The sequence below is a fragment of the Microtus ochrogaster genome, chromosome 21, assembly GCF_000317375.1.
Source record: "Microtus ochrogaster isolate Prairie Vole_2 chromosome 21, MicOch1.0, whole genome shotgun sequence".
Classification (NCBI taxonomy): Eukaryota; Metazoa; Chordata; class Mammalia; order Rodentia; family Cricetidae; genus Microtus; species Microtus ochrogaster.
This window is the reverse complement of record NC_022022.1, coordinates 45,680,091-45,698,556: the sequence shown is the minus strand read 5'-3', so window position 1 is coordinate 45,698,556 and position 18,466 is coordinate 45,680,091. Positions and strand designations below refer to the sequence as shown.

General features: G+C 45.5%; 1 protein-coding gene across 1 annotated transcript in view; it reads left to right on the top strand.

Annotated features, from left to right (window-relative positions):
• Window positions 1–4,635, top strand: part of Slc44a5 (solute carrier family 44 member 5) — a 235,009-nt gene extending 230,374 nt beyond the window's left edge. The window contains exon 24 of the mRNA XM_005357466.3: window positions 2,986–4,635. Within this exon, the coding sequence (XP_005357523.1) occupies window positions 2,986–3,089 (104 nt within the window). The 3' untranslated portion in view covers window positions 3,090–4,635. The remainder of the gene's footprint in view (window positions 1–2,985) is intronic.
• The last annotated feature ends 13,831 nt before the right edge of the window (window positions 4,636–18,466 follow it).

The window sequence follows — 18,466 nt, the reverse complement described above, 5'->3', positions numbered from 1 at the left end:
CCCACACACATGTGCACCCACACACATGTGCACCCACACACATGTGCACCCACACACACATGCCCACACACATGCCCACACACATGTGCACCCACACACATGTGCACCCACATGCACATGTGCACCCACACGCACATGTGCACCCCCACACACATGTGCACCCATACACACGCTCCCCACACACATAAGTAAAATAGTTTAGCCTTTAACCTCCGTGCTGGGGAGACTAAGGCAAAAGGCCTGCCAATGCCAGGCCAGCCTGGGCTAGATAGCAAGAGCTGATCTCAAAGGTAAAAAAGCTTGACCTATGAAATTAAATCTTTGCTCTACATTTTCCATGGAGTCAGTGATGTAATGAAAATGAAAAGTCACAGAGCTGAAAGGTATTTAGAAACCCCAGGAAGAGCTTCCGTATAAACGTGGAGATAAAGATCCAGGGATCCAGGGGCCCAGGGGTGCGGTGTGAGGTGTATCCAGGGGTAGGGGCCAGTTCGCGCCTTCTCCACCACCAGCATCGCCTCCATTTGCCTCTATTTGACATGCTAACGCTGATTTCTCTGGTTTCTCCCTGTTCAACTCTCCAAATTGTAACCCTCTGGGTCCTGTTGCGCTGTGGCTCCTGCCTTGGCCCCGCCTTGGCTCCTAATACCCAGGTGAAGATGTGGAGAGAAACGACGGCTCGGCAGAAAAACCTTACTTTGTAACCCCCAGCCTGCACAGGATTCTCACCAAGAAGCGCCCAGGTCCCCAGAGACAGACTGAGTAGAAAAGCTCCAAGCAGGAGCCTTGTGAATTAGGTTGATTGCAATGTGAAAACGTTGCTTTGAAGCAGGGTGCAAATTCTGTGCTGTTTCTGAAAAGGCTGCAATTGGTACCACTGGAGGGGGCAGGCGTTTGACAGTGGCCTAACATTCTTTTTAGACTGTGGTCCCAACTGCAGAAACCTGCAGCTGACAATGTTTTACTAACCTTTATAACTTTCCTAGCCTTTCTTTTTTATAGGTGTATATTTGTAAAGGATATTCAGGCAGTTTTTTTTAACAACACTATAAATGTGTGATCGATTAGCCATAAACGTACCGAGTTGTAATTGACCGGCATATGGTACTAAATTTGTAAATATGGTGCTATGGTTATAGTTACTGTTTAGGCTGGTGAACAGCTCTCTAAACTGTGATTCAGCTTGTAACCCTGGCTCCCTAGAAAGCATATTTCAGTCTGGTGAGTCCATAACAAGGCATATGAAGCGCAGGTCCCATGGGTTCCATGGCTAGCATCGCTGCAGGTGACGTGAACTGTGGCCCTGTGGTCCATCTGTTTCAGAGACACAAGACTCATACTGGGGTCAAATCTAGGTTCGTGGATATCATTTCCATTACTGTGAGCCTTTGGCCACCCTGAGAATATTTTGAAAGAGCGGAAATGGCTACCTCGTTCATCTCTTGCCTTTTGCCCGAGTTTCCAGTCATGTAGAAGGCCTTTGGACTCTCTTCTTCATGGGTACATGCCTGTGTTCTTGTGACTTCATTCTGCAGAAGGTCTGAGTTCAACTTTCAGTGAGGGAAGTACGCTGATGGGTTCATTCAGATTTTACTCTAAGGAAATGAATGGAGCAGTGGCCTTCTGTCAAGTACCACATCTGATACTTTCAAGGGTGTGCTTGGTTCAAATTGGAAAATCTCCTCCCCACACCACACCCCCAGGGCTTAGAGAGGAAGCTGGTTTGTTGTGGCCGTGCCTAAATGTCACATGGTGAACTGGACCCATACACCTGTCTGCTCTTTCCTGTGTGTGGAGGGGACCAATGGGCCACATGGCTAATTAAAACCCCTCCAAAGATCACAGGACTAATCAGTGCCCTTTTGGTTTTGATGCTAAACTCATGTCAGATTGTCTATATATTAATAATGGAATGTGTGGATATCAATACGGCCCTCACACTTGAGAGTCGGAAATATATCCTTGAGTTATAAGTTAATATAAACGCTAATTTATTTAATAATCCTGAAGTGTGCGGATCTAGATTTAGAACTGTTTTATGGAGACTTCCTACAGAGAGCCAATTGTTTCAGAAAGTTTTCAGTGTGTCGTCCACATGACAGCCAGCGGCTTGTGCTTTGTCTACTTTATATTTTTATTGAACAACTTTATAGGTTGTTCAGTCTCAAATGTCACTTGGAAAAGAGCCTTCTTTCTTTCCTTGATAAGGCAGAGAAAAGTGATCGCTTATCTTTTTCTTGAATTTAGTAGTATTTTGTTTTCAACCATGCAAGGACCTCAACAAAGGCCTTTAAGAAGGTGGCATTTACTAGTGAAGCTGCAGCCGCAGGTGTCTCTTGTCTGGATGTGGGAGTCTCTCTGGGTCGTGATAAGATACTTGATCCAGATACATACAAAAATTAGCGATAGATCAGATGCGAGAAACTGGCCGTTGTTTTGATGTGTTGTGGTGTATTCTCCAGAAAAATAGTCTCTGTTTATTACTACTGTACTTAAAATGTGTATCGTAAAAATGAATGTTGTTTCTGAGAAGAATTTTAGAAGCCATTTTCTTATACAGCGATTAAAGTTTTTAAAACACAGAGCAATATTTTCAGAACTGTCCGTGGAAGGTTTTGAAATTAATTGTAAAGACCACTTTGTCAAGGTTTTACATTCTAAGTTGTCATTGGAAAAACAAAGGCAATTTGGAAACATATTGTAATTTAGAGAGTAAATTTGGGTGGGGAGTAAACGTTGTTTCCTCAGTCATTCCATGGAAAGGCTTGAACTTTCGCCAGAACTGACCTGGGACACGGAATGAAATGATACCTTATCGATGTATTAACAAGGGCTGATTGTTCTCCGTAGCTGTTTACAATGATGCTGATGGCATCTAAAAAAGCGATGTTTGGCGTTGCTGTGCAGCGGGTGGGCAGCAGGTGGCGATGTTGCTCCTCCCACCGCTTTGCTGCGCTGTTGACGCTCTGCCCTCCTCCCTCCTAGTGGAAGACTTAGAAAGAAATGAAGGCTCTCCTTCCAGACCCTATTTCGTGACTCCGACCCTAATGAAACTTTTGATGGAGCGCAAAACCGATAAGAAGCATTAGGAGAGCCAGCTGGGCAAGCCGCCACCTGCGTCGCCTCCTGCTCCGCTGGGTCCGTCTGACACTCCCTGCACAGTGCTCCGGTCGGGGACATCCATATCCACGGCCTTGCTGCTTGCGTTCTCATCTTATACCAAAGCCCACACTGTAACCTGTGAAGCCATCAGAAGCTGCAAGGGGATTGTTAATAACATACAACATTTTTATACTAAGATCTTTCGTTTTGTATTTTTTTAACATAAAGAGGCTTGGATGTTTGGAAAAATATATTAGGTACATTCATATTTGTTTCAGTATTAACTTAATACATGATTTAAATCACTAATAATTTTTTTAAGATGACAACTAAAAAGACTTCTGCAGGGAAAAATTGATAATTAAAGCAAGATAAATGTTTTTAGGTCCCTTCCCCACTCCTGTTTGACAGTCAACCAATTAAGCAGACCACCTGCCTCCGTTTTTTGCCCAAGTAGAGGATGCTCCCTGTGAGAGCTGCCAGTCAGCCACCCGCCCTAACCACCCAGTTCTCTCGCAAGTGCCTTCCTGGCTGGTCAGTACTTCCCGGATCTTGTGGGCAAGTGTACAGACCTTGTTCGAAGAAATCAGACCCTGCAGTGTCAAGCGATGAAAGGTCTTCTCACGTTTTCAGCTTGTTTTCTTCTGTTTTGTTTCCATCTCGCTCACCGACTGGATACCTCTGGTCATTTCACTCCTGATATTCCTCACTTCCAGAGGAGCACATTGTGTGTGTGACTCCAACAATTCCCCTTGCGCCTTGTGGACATTCACAAATGTGTGCTACACGCAAGCAAAACAACCCGGGAGAAAATCTGTTGGCTTTGTCTTTGTTTTTAACTGAAGGAAGTTTTAAAGTAAAATCTTTTCTATAGTAGTTCCTTAAAAATACGGTAGGTCGGCCCCTACACATCTAGTGTCTTACCCGTCCCCAAGGGGATGCTTGCCCCTCAGAGTGTGGTAATAAGGGGCATGCCCGGTGCTGACGACCTCCGTTACACTTGACTCTTCCGTGGGAGCCTGTTTTGTATATGTCATTCCACTTTTTATGAGACAACCTGTTTACCTGTCGCTTTTTTTACTGTGCCAATAGAAGTCTTTGATTCAGTTTTAAATAATGTTCTGAGGAGTGCTAAGGTTTAGGAGAACCAGCTCCATTTAACCCAACTCAGACTTACAGCGGGTCAGCCGCATGGTGGACATTAGTGAGTCAGTCAGTAATAACTTAGTATCGTTTATCAATGATCTGTTTGTTGGAAGGTCACTTTAGATACTTTTATACCAAAAAGTTCCCACTAGCGCCTTGCGGTGTGGGCTCACCACCCCTCCCGCCCCACGCCTGGTGGTTTGGGCTCTCCCGAGCCCATGGCGGCGTGGGTTATATAATCACTGTGTCTCTGCTATGCAGGAACACTCAAAGTGTATGCTCTAAAATACCTTTGGTAGCTAAAATGGTTAATATTTAATGAAATTTGTTGTTGCTCATTGTATATTTGGGTTTTTTCTTCTAATAAAGATTTCAATACCAGACAGATAAAAAGGCTGCCCTTTGATTTCTTTAAGCTAGAAAAGAGCATTTGTGTGTGTATGTGTCTGTCTATGTGGGGGGGGGGTTGCACATGTGTGCATTTGTGTATGAAGAACAGAAGACCCTGCCTATTCCTATTCCTAGAACACTGGTTATTTCTCCAACGTCATACCTGCCTGCATACCACCATGCTCCCCACCATGTTAATAATGGCCTGAACCTCTGAACTGTAAGTGAGCCACTCCAATTAAATGTTTTCTTTATTAAGTGTTGCCTTGGTCATGGTGTCTTGTCATGGCAATCGTAACCCTCACTAGGACAGAGCCTTTGGAAATTGTTCTTAAATTCTATCCAGGTGGGGTGATTACCTCCATTTTTTGGTTCTTGATTGAAGAGCATGCTTTATAGATTAGTCTTGCTTGGAATAAGATATGGGAACAGAATTGAACCAAAATCATTGCTGCAGTCTGGGATACCTTAACCTGTCTCCCAGTTTCTTGCAAATATTATCCTGCATGTCTGTGCTTTTCAAATATGGTTGTAGGGTTCCAATGATACAACATAATAAGCTGTTAACTAAAATATATGATCAATATCTTGGATGCATTGAAATGCACAGCTTTCTGTCTTACAATCTAATTTCCATTATGCTGATTTAGTTAGGAAGAGAATTATATATCAAATAAATCAGGAATAAATTATTTCTTCAAAAATTATTTCCCATATATGTTTTTAATCTTGGAGCTGAAATGGAGATTGCAGACTTTCCTCTCTGGATCCAGCTGAGTTGCTGGGGAGCCTCAATGAATCAGCAGCCCCATTAAGACAAAGGCAAATCCATTCACTCAGATTTAGTTGTACCACCTGATATCAGGTAACTGGATAAAGTCACAGACAAATGGCCCTCTCAGGACTGACCAGGCCACTGTGAGGCAGTCCGTTCCCCACTGGCAGCTTCCCAGTTGCTTAGGAGGTAGTCAAGGCAGCTGAGAACCTGGCCATAGCTTCCATCATGGCTTCTCTACAGGGTGAATGCGGGCTGTCCCGTGACACATTTACAAGCAGCCAATTAAATTTTATGAGGTGAAGTCACCAAATTCTTTAAATTTAACTCTGGCTTTTTTTCTTATATACTTACGGCATACATCACAATAATTCAAACAAGTGAGGGAACTGGGAAAGCCCTTGCTGTTCTGGCACGATGGCTTAGCAGGGGGTGGGGGCTGGCACTTCTGATCAAGTCTGGAGCCATGAATGTGATCCCTGGAACCCATTAGAAGTGGAGGGAGATAACAGACTTGAAAAGTCAGTCTCTCTCTCTCTCTCTCTCTCTCTCTCTCTCTCTCTCTCTCTCTCTCACACACACACACACACACACACACACACACCACAATGAGCTCCTGCACTTGCTCATCACATACACATATCATATACAGGTACATTAGACACATATGATAATAATAAAATAAATTTTTTTTAAAAAAAAAACTCTGGTTCTTCTTCGTCTTCTGGCCCCTTGCTGTAAAATACTGCAGTGTGCCAAAGGTGAGGGCGGCTTATCAAAGAGAAAGATGTTTATCAATTGTATAGAAACAGACGTATTAAGACAATCTTGGGATTGACACCTGCCACATTCTTTTACCCAGAAGACTGCCTCCTGATGAGCAAGTGTGTGTGTGTGCACGCACGCATGTGCACACACACACACACACACACATGCACGCGCACACAGAGAAGAACACAGGTGAGATGGTGGGCAAAGCCCTGCTTTCCAGGTGGAGAACAGAAACCCTAAGAAATCTCCAGGCACCACAGAGGGCAAGAATTCAGGCATCAGGTGCCTTTTGACAGACTCGTAGGTCTGTTGCAAAGCGGCTCTACAAATGAGAAGCCAGTAGTTAAACAAACAAAAATAGTTCTCAAACATCTGACGAACAACACAAAGCAGACTGTAGTCCATGAAGCTAATCATGTAGACGTATTTAGCCCAAATAAATAACAGAAAAGAGTGACGTCTCAACCCGGCTCATGGTTGAGGAATTTATTTTTATTTATTTATTATTATTTTATTTTATTACTTTAAAAAATACCTATCCAAGTTCCCACTCCCTCCCCTCCTCCCACTCCCTACACACACACACACACACACACACACACACACACACACACCCCACGCCCTCCAATCCTAAGAGAGGGCAAGGCACCCTGCTCTGTGGAAAGTCCTAAGGCCCTGCCTACTACATCCAGGTTGAGCAAGGAATACATCCAATCCCAAAAAGCCAGTACATGCAGTAGAGACAAATCCCCACTGTCAGTGGTCCCTCAGTCTGCCCCAACTGTCAACCACATTTAGAGGGATTAGTTTGATCCCATGCTCTTTCACTCCCAGTCCAGTTGGAGTTGGTGAGCTCCCATTAGCTCAGGTAGACTGTCTCAGTGGGTGAACCCTTCATGGTCTTGACTTCCTTGCTCATACTCTCACTCCTTGCACTCTTCAACTGGACCTTTAGAGCTCAGTCCAGGGCTCTGATGTGGGTCTCTGCCTCTGTTACCCTCTGTTGTTGGACGAAGGTTCTATGGTGATATTTAAGAGAACTTTAAAACACACGCCTCCCCTTTGCAGAGCCAAAGATTTGCGGCCCTGCTAGGCATCTCTCTGTGCTCTACCCAGAGAGATTCACCTTCAGCCTTTCCCACTCCCACCATCAGCCTCTTCCTCTCACTCCCTCACCTGTTAAAAATTCAGAGCGCATATCACCTTCAGAAGGAAATTCAGGTGGGAGAGGAAGGAGAAAGCCAAGCCTTGGTCCAGGAGCGTGGGCAGCACTTTGGAGCACCATGCCATGCTTCCGAGGCCTGAAGGACAGGAGAGCATCCAGAATGGCAAGTTACAGCTTGAGGGCAACAAGCTCAGACCCACAGCAGGTGAGCTGTCATTCCCAGCCATCCTGTGACCGTAGGGCCATGGTGAGCTTGTAACAGCTCAGAGAAAGTTGAAGCTCACCTACCTCCTTTCTCCCTGTGCTGAGCTGTGCCCATTCTTGAAGGCCTAGCGGGGATTTGACACATCCAACTGGTTCTGTGCAGTGGATTTGAACTGCTGAGGGCATATCACAAAAGTGGGAGCCCCTCCTGCCATTCCCTAGCTATGGCCAGGCCCAAGAGATGTGGGGGCTACGCCCCACCTCCCTACAAAGCTTCATTCCGGAGTCAGAATTCTTTAGTGGTCTTCTTGACCACGGATGAAGAACTCCACTGAGTGGGCAGCGGGATCTCACTGGGATTTCGGCCCTCACCTCACACCCTTCTCATTTTAACTTCTGGCATTAAGCCAGTGAGTGAGATGGCATTTGGATGGACCTGACCCCTTTGCTCGTTCCCTGCGTAACACTGAATCCTACATAGCATCTAAAGACAATGCTGTGTAAGTAGATACTGTAGCCTTGAAAACGGAGGCCTTCCATCCACACTTCGTGCTTCTGAGGTGGTTACTCTCTGCAGACTCTAAGGATTCTGCCTAGGCCAATGGCAACCTTCCTTTATCCTGGATCACATACAGGGCTTGCTAGGCGAGAAGTCCCTGCCAGAGAGAGGCTGCCTGACTAGAACCAACAGCTCCAGCCTCACAGGAAGGCTCTTGTTTCTCCGAGAGAGAATGAGGTGGATTTGCTAGCAGAGAAGAGTCCATACCATAAAAGCAAGATTCGAGTGGGTCCTACATTTAGGTGTCAGTGGCTGTGTGTGTGTGTGTGTGTGTGTGTGTGTGTGTGTGAGAGAGAGAGAGAGAGAGAGAGAGAGAGAGAGAGAGAGAGAAGAAAGAGAGAACATATTTCTTTTTTTTTTTTTTGTTTTTGTTTTTCGAGACAGGGTTTCTCTGTGGTTTTGGAGCTTGTCCTGGAACTAGCTCTTGTAGACCAGGCTGGTCTTGAACTCACAGAGATCCGCCTGCCTCTGCCTCCTGAGTGCTGGGATTAAAGGCTTGCACCACCGCCCGGCTGAGAGAACATATTTCATGCCATGTTAATAACTATATGTTTATTTCAACTCCCCACATGAACTGCCGAAGAGACAAATCATCTGCCATCTGTCACCCTGATCCTGAAATATCAGTGTCTTCTGGAAGGTCAATATCCCAGCTAGTTTATGTCAACCTGGCACAAGCTAGAGTTATCAGAGAGGTGGGAGCCTCAGTAGAGAAAATGCCTGCATAAGAGGCAGCCTGTGGGGCGTTTTCTTAACTAGTGACTGATGGGGAAGGGCCCAGCCCATTGTGGGTGGAGCCATCGCGGGCTGGTGGTCCTGGGTTCGGTAAGAAAGCAGACTGAGCAAGCCTGTAAGCAGCACCCCTCCGTGGCCTCTGCATCAGGCCCTGCCTCCAGGATTCTGCTGCTTGGGTTCCTGTTCTGACTTTTTGTGATGACCGGTGGCGTGGATGTGTAAGTCCAATCATAAGCCCTTTCCTCCCCAACTTGCTTTGGCCGTGGTGTTACATCAGAACCATAGTAACCTAACTAGGGAGGTCAACAGAGATCAAAGATCAAATTTAAAGTAAACCAAATCAAAGGAGCAAAGTAAGAGATTCTGTAATCATAGAGCATGTTCCTGCCTGTGGTCTGACTGGGGCTGGGGGTAGGTTTTTGTTTATTTATTTTGTCGTGCTAGGCACAGGATAAGAAGAAGAGGTTATCTGGGTACTGTTGGTGGTGGTTTTTTTACTTTTTACTCTTTTTCTCTTGGTCGGGGGCGGGGGACCCACTACCCAACTCCCAAATAAATCACACCTCTGCTTATTATTACTTGTAAATACCCGGTCTTAGCTTGGTTTGTTTCTAGCCAGCTTTTCTTATCTTAAATTATGCCATCTATCTTTTCCCTCTGGGCTTTTACCTTTCTCCTATTTCTGTAAATCTTACTTTAACTTTTTTGTTTTGTTTGGTTTTGGTTTTTGAGACAGGGTTTCTCTGTGTAGCCCCGGCTGTCCTGGAGCTCACTCTGTATACCAGGCTGGCCTTGAACTCACAGAGATCTGCCTGCCTCTGCCTACTAAGTGTTGGGGTTAAAGACGAGCGCCACCACGGCCCAGCAACTTTCACTCTTACCCTGTGGCTTGCTGTGTAGCTGAACGACTGACCTGATGTCCTTCTCCTTGTTACTTTCTTCTTATTCCCCAAGATTTCTACTTCTGCCTCTCCTTTCCCCTGCCTTGCTATTGACCGTTCAACTCTTTATTAGACCATCAGGTGTTTCAGGCAGGCAAAGCATCCCAGCTTCACAGAGTTAAACAAATGCAGCATAAAGGAATGCAACACATCTTTGCATCATTAAAACAAACGTTTCACAGCAGAAACAAATGTAACACATCTTAAAACAATATTCTACAATAGGGTACAGAATATGTTTTCCAGTTCATATAAAAATTAGATATTCAAATAAAAAACAAAAAAGACCCAAAATATGCCAAGTGTAAGCAAAATGTAGTTTTGTATCTTCTTAATTATGTTAAATTTTTTCGTAAATTTTTAAATTTAACAGTTTTTAAAAAACAAAATGCTGGGGCCTTTATCCTATTAGAAACCTCGTTTTAGCTGGTTATGGTGGTGTATGCCAGGAGGGTTTGCTGAAGGAGGCAGAAACAGGAGGATCATGAGTTCAAGTCCAACCTGGGCTGCATATTTTTAAAATCTCTTTTTAAACTAATTTTAGTTTACTAGTCACAGAACTTTTAAATTCTCATTGCCTTTGCATGTGCTCAACTCAGTGTAGAAACTGCTCCTGAACCAACTTCCCCACGGTGAGCCATTGTGAAATAGTTTCTCCCAAATGGTACCTAGTGGATCTTTTTATGTATTTTAATTTTTATGTGCATTTGCTTACATGCATGTCTGTATAAAGGTATTGGATCCCCTAAAACAGGAGTTACAGACAGTTGTGAGCTGCCACGTGGGTGCTGGGACTAGAACCTGGGTCCTCTGGCAGAACAGCCAGTGCTCTTAACTGCTGAGCCATCTCTCCAGCCCTAGTACTTGAATCTTAAAACAGAAAACAAGTCACACATAGAGCGGACTGGCTGATGAGAACTGTCAGACAGGAGGCCAAGAAGAGCAAGGTGGAGCAGGCAGTGTGCTGAGGACATGGAAGGCATCCAAGGCTATGAGGTGGGGGACCAGAGCAGAGGGGTGTTCTCGGGAGCCTCAGGATGGAAGGGCCAAGGGTTGTCTGGAAGACAAGAAAGGAGATCCGTGGCTTCCACATGCAGAGTCAGAAGGGCCAGCAGGAGGAGGACTCAACCACGGATGTCACAGAAGATCAAAAAGTTCTCTTGCTTGTTATCTCAGCCATGAAGGTCTCTAAAGGCAAAAGGAATTACCCAGTATGTAGCAGAGTACCGAATGTCACTGCCCTGACGTCATCTAGTCCCATCTCCTGTAACGGGAGGAAGAGCGGGTCTGACGGGGGGGGGGGGGAGACTTTGGTGGGAAGAGCACTAAGGCAAAAGGTTCTGCGTTGCCCAGCTACCAACTTAGAGTCTATGGCACCTTCCTGGTACCTGAGAGAATCATCTGCCTCAGGAGGCCAGGTAGTGTCTGAAGAGAAATGTTAGAAACCTAGAACAACAGAAAATGGCTCAAAGACAATGCTGATAATGTCACAAAACAACCTCTTAGAAAGGTAGACACACCAAGGGCTGGTTTCACGGTTATCTCAAACGCCACAACCTTTTAGAGACTCCCTGGTCTTGTACTGAGGTCATTTCTGCTGGTCTTCCTATTTGTTTGCCTTCTTGCTTTCATGTTTAAGACAGGGGATTGCTAAAAAAAAAAAAAAAAAAAAAAAAAAAAAAAAAAAAAAAGACAGGGGATTGCTGTGTAGTCCAGGCTGGCTTCAGATCTTCAGGTGTCCTGCCTCCACCTCCCGAGCACTGAGATGACAGGCATGCACCTACGTGCCTGACTGTAATGACGATCCCCTTCCTGCCCTTTGCATCTTGGCACGGTTCCCTTAGGGGAAGGCAGGGAAGGACATCGCTGCTGCTGTTTCCTGAGGATAAAAATCTTTGCAACTCAACTCTCTTGATCAGCTTTGCAGCTGAGATTTCTGTCTAGTGGAGTGGAGTCCAAGGCACGGCTGTGCCCGGCTCCCTGTCTTCATGCCAAGTGCCACCTGCACCTCCTACTCACACTTCCCGGTGAAATGTGCTCCAGCTGTCTTTCTCTTGGAAGGTGCTGGCACGCGCCCTCCAAAATATCTCCTCCCAGCTGGAGACAGCAGGCCAAGGGTGGGGAGCAGAGGCAGGGCCGCCTTCAGGGGACCTGCGTATGGGGACCTGTGTTAATGGTCTTGTGGGTTGCCTTGATTTTCCACACATCTGACCAAGTCAATTTCCTGTCTTGGACCCTTTTCCATCTTCTCAAATCTCAAGTTTTCTGCTCTTCAATCTTGGCTTGGCTCAGAGGGTGATGGATTTTAATTTTTCGGCTTAAAAGGTACCAAGTGTTCGCCTTTGGGAAGGAGTCCAGAGCAGTGTCAGGGGAGAGACCTAAAGTTTAATTTTTTCCAAATGATAAAATTGAGTCAATTTTTTTCTTCTCTGCTCTCTCTTTTCTTCTTTAATTTATTAAAACTTTAAAGACACATAAAAATCAACATTATAAGCAAACAAGTTATGATGTTTAACAAGTATAACCACTGCCATAATTAATTCCTGTAATTCCTTTGAACAAAACATTAAATAGACTTTGTTAACACTTCCACTAACATAGAACCACTATTAGCCCAAGAATTGGCTGATTTTTTTTCTCTGCCCAGAAAGGATTGTGTTACTCATTAAGACATTTTAAACATTGTAATGTTCTGTTTATACCTAAGAGAAACTTCCAGTTCCTGAATACACAGATATAAATAAGCAAGATCAACATTTCCATGGTCTGATACAATTGACCCAACAAGTATACCTTTAGGTCTTCCCCCACTTTGGTCGAGTCCTGGTGATGTTTGGATAGTTTGTTTTAAAGAATCTTGATTTTATTAGTGTATTTGAGTAGTTATTTATTTAGAACAAAATACATGGTATCTGTTTTAGACACTGTATTTACATTCCGGCATGCAGAAAGCAACCTTGTGGAAACAAAGGAAGAACGGACGCAAATGTCAAGCCTGACCATCACATCCAGTCAGTTTCCAGCCTGAGGAGGAGCAAATTACAGCATAAATGTGAGATAGTGTGCTGCGGCATGGCCATCGGTGCCAGAGAGGGAGGGAAATAATCTTGATTAACGAAGCCTAATCGGCATGATTCTGACAGCTAAACAGTTCCCCGCCCCGAGGCAATTTAGACAGTTTTGACCCGAGAGCTCCAAAGAAAAGAGATTCTGAGACTTATTTGGTAAAGACTTTTCATATTCCTCATTCCCCTGGCCTCTCATTCCGAACCACCAGCTAAATGGAATTCTTCTCTGAAATGATTCTCTTGGGTCTCCAGGACAGAGTTAGCCATTCTCCTGTCTATCCCTCAAATACTTTACACATTTTGAGCCACGGTCACCTGATTGCATTAGTGACCCATCTGTCTGTCTTCCTTCTTGGGCAATGAGCTACCTGAGAAGTGACCATGACTTTTCACCCTGTACAGAGCCCTAGCAAAGAAACTACTTGTGGATGGGTGAAAACGAATGAATAAATGTTGTCATGCAGGGCTGGGGAAAGGACCCGATCCTTCAGTGCTTGCTGTGTGAGCATGAGGACCTGAGTTCGGATCCCATTAAAATCTGGGCAGAACAGAGCGGTGTGCCCTTGTCGCTGAGAGAAACGGCTAACAATCCTGGCATTGTAGAGGCCAAGGCAGACTGACCACTAGAGCTCAGTAGTCAGCCTGGCCAGTTTGGTGGGTGAAGCTCCCTGAGAGACGCTGTTCCCCAGAATGAGGTGGACAGCATCTGAGTGCGATGCCTGACACTGTCTTTTACACACAACTACACCTACATGCATGAGCTCCCACATGCACGTGTGGCAATACTCATATGAAAACATGTACCGCAAACATGCAAAAATCATCCAACAATTGACTAACTAGTATCCCTACTCATTTAGTTACTAGTGTCAGTTAGGTTACAGAGTGTCTGAAACAGGCAGTGCTACAGGGAAGTGCCCTGGTCTTTGGCCTCACATGAGTTACCGGCTGTTGAGGGATGAGCCAATGAGACATACCATTGATTTATTTTTAAAGGATTTTTTTCTTGATCGACAGACTATACATGAAATAAGGGAAGTCAGTTTTCACTGTCATTATTTTGATATCACCAATGTTTGAAATTACTATGATAAAGTTACAGGTTTTTTTGTTTTTTGTTTTTTGTTTTTTTTTTTTATTTTCGAGACAGGGTTTCTCCATAGCTTTTTTGGTTCCTGTCCTGGAACTAGCTGGAACTAGACCAGGCTGGCCTCGAACTCCCAGAGATCCGCCTGCCTCTGCCTCCCGAGTGCTGGGATTAAAGGCGTGCGCCACCACCGCCCGGCAAAGTTACAGTTTTTATACAACTCGTGTGTGCACGTGTACACGGGCAAGTGAGTTTGTATATGTGGGTGAAGGCCAGGGGTTGATGGATATTTTGAAACCAGATGTTTCACAAAGCCTGGAGCCAGCTAGGCTGGCTGACCAGACAGTTCTGGAGAAGCTCCTGTCTCCACCCCCCAGCACTAGATTAAAGGTGTGTGCCACCACACTGTTCACACAGATGTAAGGGACCCAACTCAGGTCTTCATACCTGTGAGCTAAGCATGTAACCTCTTTAGCCATCTCCACAGTCAACAGAACTGTTTCTGAAGTTTTCTTGTTTTGGTCACAGAGACATGAGACCCTTAATCCTGTCATTTCTGTAAATGACACTTCAGTCATCAGCTGGGTGCAGTTAAGAGAAGAGGCTTCTCATTCCTTCCTGCTCACCTTAAGGCTCAAATCACATATTTGATGACATTGTTATCATGTGGTTTAGGGCTGGGCATGGTGGGATTTAATCCTAGCACTTGGGAGGCAGAAGCAGGAAGATATCTTGGAGCTCCAGCCCAGCCTGGTCTACATAGTGAGTTCCAGGCCATTCAGGGCTAAATTATGAAACCTTATCTCAAAACAAACAAACAAAAATAATAAATTAGTAGTTTGCCTCACTGAGCTAATAATGTACGTCCAATTTTCTCTTTAGATATTGACTTGATTAAATACAAGAAAACAAAACAAAAAGGGAAAAAAAATCATGATTTTCCCATTAACTTTCTGGTGTCTTGTTTTCCTTTACCTGAAGAAAGCAGCAGCCTGCTTGTATGTTGATAACTGCTGGGTGGTGCAGGCGGGAGCCGGCTGTTTCCCATAAAGCTATCGGGGAATCACACCAGAGCTGTCTAGAGAGCACAGACTATCTGCTTCCCTCACCAGGGGGTAGTTCCTGCTGACGTGCTGTGTGTGTGTGGGGGGGGGGGTTCTGGAGAACAGGCCAAGATGTCAAGAATGGTTACTGCTGATAGATGCCAAAGTCAACGCTGTAGAGAAAGTGGAGAGGGGGGAAGCTCCTCTCTTTGAGGGAAAACTGGAAATGCTGTGGATGCTTCAGGCTGAAGTCTTGGTCACTCGTGTTCAGAACAGACGTTTTGTGACAGAGGTTCTCGGATTCTGAGGCTGATGATTGTGGGGAGGGAAAGGAGACCTCAGTGCTGGCAGCTGTTACTTTGTGCAGACTAATTTCCCAATGAGAAGCATTAAGAAACTGTCCTCTTGAAGTCCCTGAGAGAAAAGTCCTTTGATGATTAATATTGGTTGGCAACTTGATCGAATCTCAACTCCCCTCAGGTCTGTGGGTCTTTCTGGAATGGGCTAATTGATGTGGAAGTCTCTCCTGAGTGTGGTCCAGTTCCGCGTCCTGGGGTTCTGGACTGAACACGAAGAAGAAACGGAGCTGAGCAGCAGCAACCGCCTTCCTGTGCCTCTTGACCATGGATGCAATGCTACCTGCTGCTCACAAGTTTGCCAACGTGAATTCCCCTCCCCTGAACTGTGAGCCACAGTGAACCCTTCCTTCCTCGAGCTGCTTTTCTCGTGCTTTGTAACAGCAGTGAGGAAAGTGACTGACGCCTGTCTCAGGGGATGAAGTTCTGGACATAGGCAAAGAAGCTGAATGACCCTGGAGGCTGGGCTTAGGGGAGAGGGGGCCTTCGGGAGTGGGCATGAGCAGTGTGTCTCAGCCAGGCTTCCCTCCATAGGAGAAAGCAGGAAGAAGGTTTCTAGGGAGAAACAGTCAGAGTGAGCTGCGTATACTCAGGACAGGGGTATTCCAGACCTGAGACCTCTGAGACAAAGGGGGAACTCTGAGGGACACAGAAGAGAGAGATCAGCACCTGCAGGATGAGAAAGGAAGCCAGCACCGAGCGGCTACAGCGCCTCTTGTCTTCTGTTTCCCTTTCTTTCAATTATGCCTAGAAGGCTCAAAAACCCCGTGTGAGGAGAAAGAGCAGGAGGCAGCTGTGTGCCTTTGACATCAATGTGTTAAACTACAAGCTTGAGGCCATGCCTGTTACTCTAAGTCTTAAGTCTGTTTCTTCCATCAGCGAGGAAGCAGAGAAGACACCGACCTGCCCACTTCCACCTGGCACTGGCAACGACCACACGTCCTGAGCAGGTGGAGAGAATAGGGGTCAAATGCCAACCTCAGTTTCTTTTTTCACCCAGAGACTTCGCTCATTCACCACACTGGCTTTTCCTTTCACTTCAGGGGAAATACACCCCGTGACTCGAGCTCAGGGACCTGACTTTAACCCAGGGGCTCTTGTAGCATCTAAGGGACGCCTCTGTACTAAGCACCGTGACCGAAGGTAACGTAGGACGAGGATACAACTGTCTTATTGTTTAGCTCTCACTCCAACCCTGAGGGCCAACATCTCAAGGCTGGATCTTGAGGAAGAAACCGACACAGAGACGCTGCTCCTTGTCCAGCTAGCTTTCTTAAACAGGCCCACCTGCCTAGGGATGGCACTGACCATTGCAGTGGGCGCTTGTCCATCAACAAGCAATCAAGAAATGCCGCATAGACACAGTAACGGGCCTGTCTGACCAAGGCAAGCCTTCAGTAGAGTTTCCTCTACCCAGATGACTTAGGTTTGTGTCCATTGGCCCTGAAGCAAACACAGTGGTTACATGTTACTTATGTGAAATGTTTCTTGGAATCATGTAATCTGCTGTTACAGTTAGACACCAACCACACACTCACTAAGTTAATATAACGGGCCCCCAAACCTTAGCACAACTCACTCCATGATGGAGGTGCCATTCAGGTGGTAAACTCAGTACATAGACTTTCTATTGACTTAAACCCACGTCTGAGCAGACTTCTCTGGTCAATAACCCACAATAGTTAATAAGTAGAATTAATTTTCACAGGCTCATTTTTTTATCCAATAAGTATTTCCAATATTGGAAAAGATAGCAGTCATAAAAAAGGCATATAAAACTAATTTTTTCTAGTTTCAAATACATCATGATAGTTTTTCCTTGTCTGAACTCAACTTTCTTTCTTTTGGTTTTTTTGAGACAGGGTTTCTCTGTAGCTTTGGAGCCTGTCCTGGAACTAGCTCTTATAGACTAGGCTGGTTCAAACTCACAGAGATCTGCCTGCCTCTGCCTCCTGAGTGCTGGGATTAAAAGCATGTTCCACCAAGGCCTGGCAAATTTAACTTTCTGAGTGTTAACACAGCAAGAGCCATTTTTACCTCCAAAAGAATTCTACATCTGTTCTTCCTTTGAGGCCATAATTGTGAAAGTCAGGAGCTTTTGTTTGTTCATTTGTTTGTTTTATTTTTTGCTTTAAAAAAAATGCAGAGGACCAAGGGAGGATAAGTGAAGTTGACGAGAAGCTTCGCCATAGAGAGAGGCTGAGCTTCCAGACAGCGAGGGAAAAGATGTGTGTGTGAGCGAGTGTGGTGTGGGTGTGGGTGTGTGAAAGGAAGCTGACATCAAGGCTTTCTTATATCTTGCTCAAGCCGCCCAGACAGCGCCAGCTCTGTAAGGCACGTCCCTGAATGCCCCCTCCCCTAGGTGAAATGGCCGTGGTGTTTAAAACCGGACTTTAGAAGAATGATTGCTGGGGAGTCCTTAGCTGTACCAGGGGCGGGAATGGGCATCTGATGTCACCAATGCCCTTCTTCAGTGAACATGGGTTGTTCCAGGATCCAGTAACTATGTCACCCAACAGCAAATGACTGGACCTTCAGCAGGGCAGAAAGTGTCTCCTGTTGAGGATCCTCACAGCAGAGTCTGGCTCCTGAGACCAGAAAGGATGGTTGCGGTCCTCAGCTGGGTTGGTAGGAAGGACACACTGGTTATGATGAGGCCTCTGAATTACTTCAGTAGAAAAGGTGACGTTCTAACTCCCCTCCAAGTTGGTAAGATCGTTTAGGATTTTTGTGTTTGGGCTTGGGCTTGGGGTAAGAGTGCCCAGGAAAAAGCATCAGCCTAGCATATGTGGAACCCTGGGTTTGAACCCCAGCACTGAAAATAAATATAGTTTTATTGCTCGTGGCTTATATTTTTGTAGCTAGGGTAGGGTAACAGCTGAGGTGGAGCAAAAACGGATGAGTTTGAGATGCTGACTCAGCAGCTGAGCCGCTTCACGGGTAGAACTCAGATAGCTGATGTTTCCTCTTCAGAGCCCCACTACCCAGCTCCCAAATAAATACACAGAGATTATGAAAGCCCTGCCTTAGCTTGGCTTGTTTCTAGCCAGCTTCTCTTAAATTATCCTGCTACTGTTTGCCTCTGGGCTCTTACCTTTCTCTGTTCTATATACATCTTTCCATC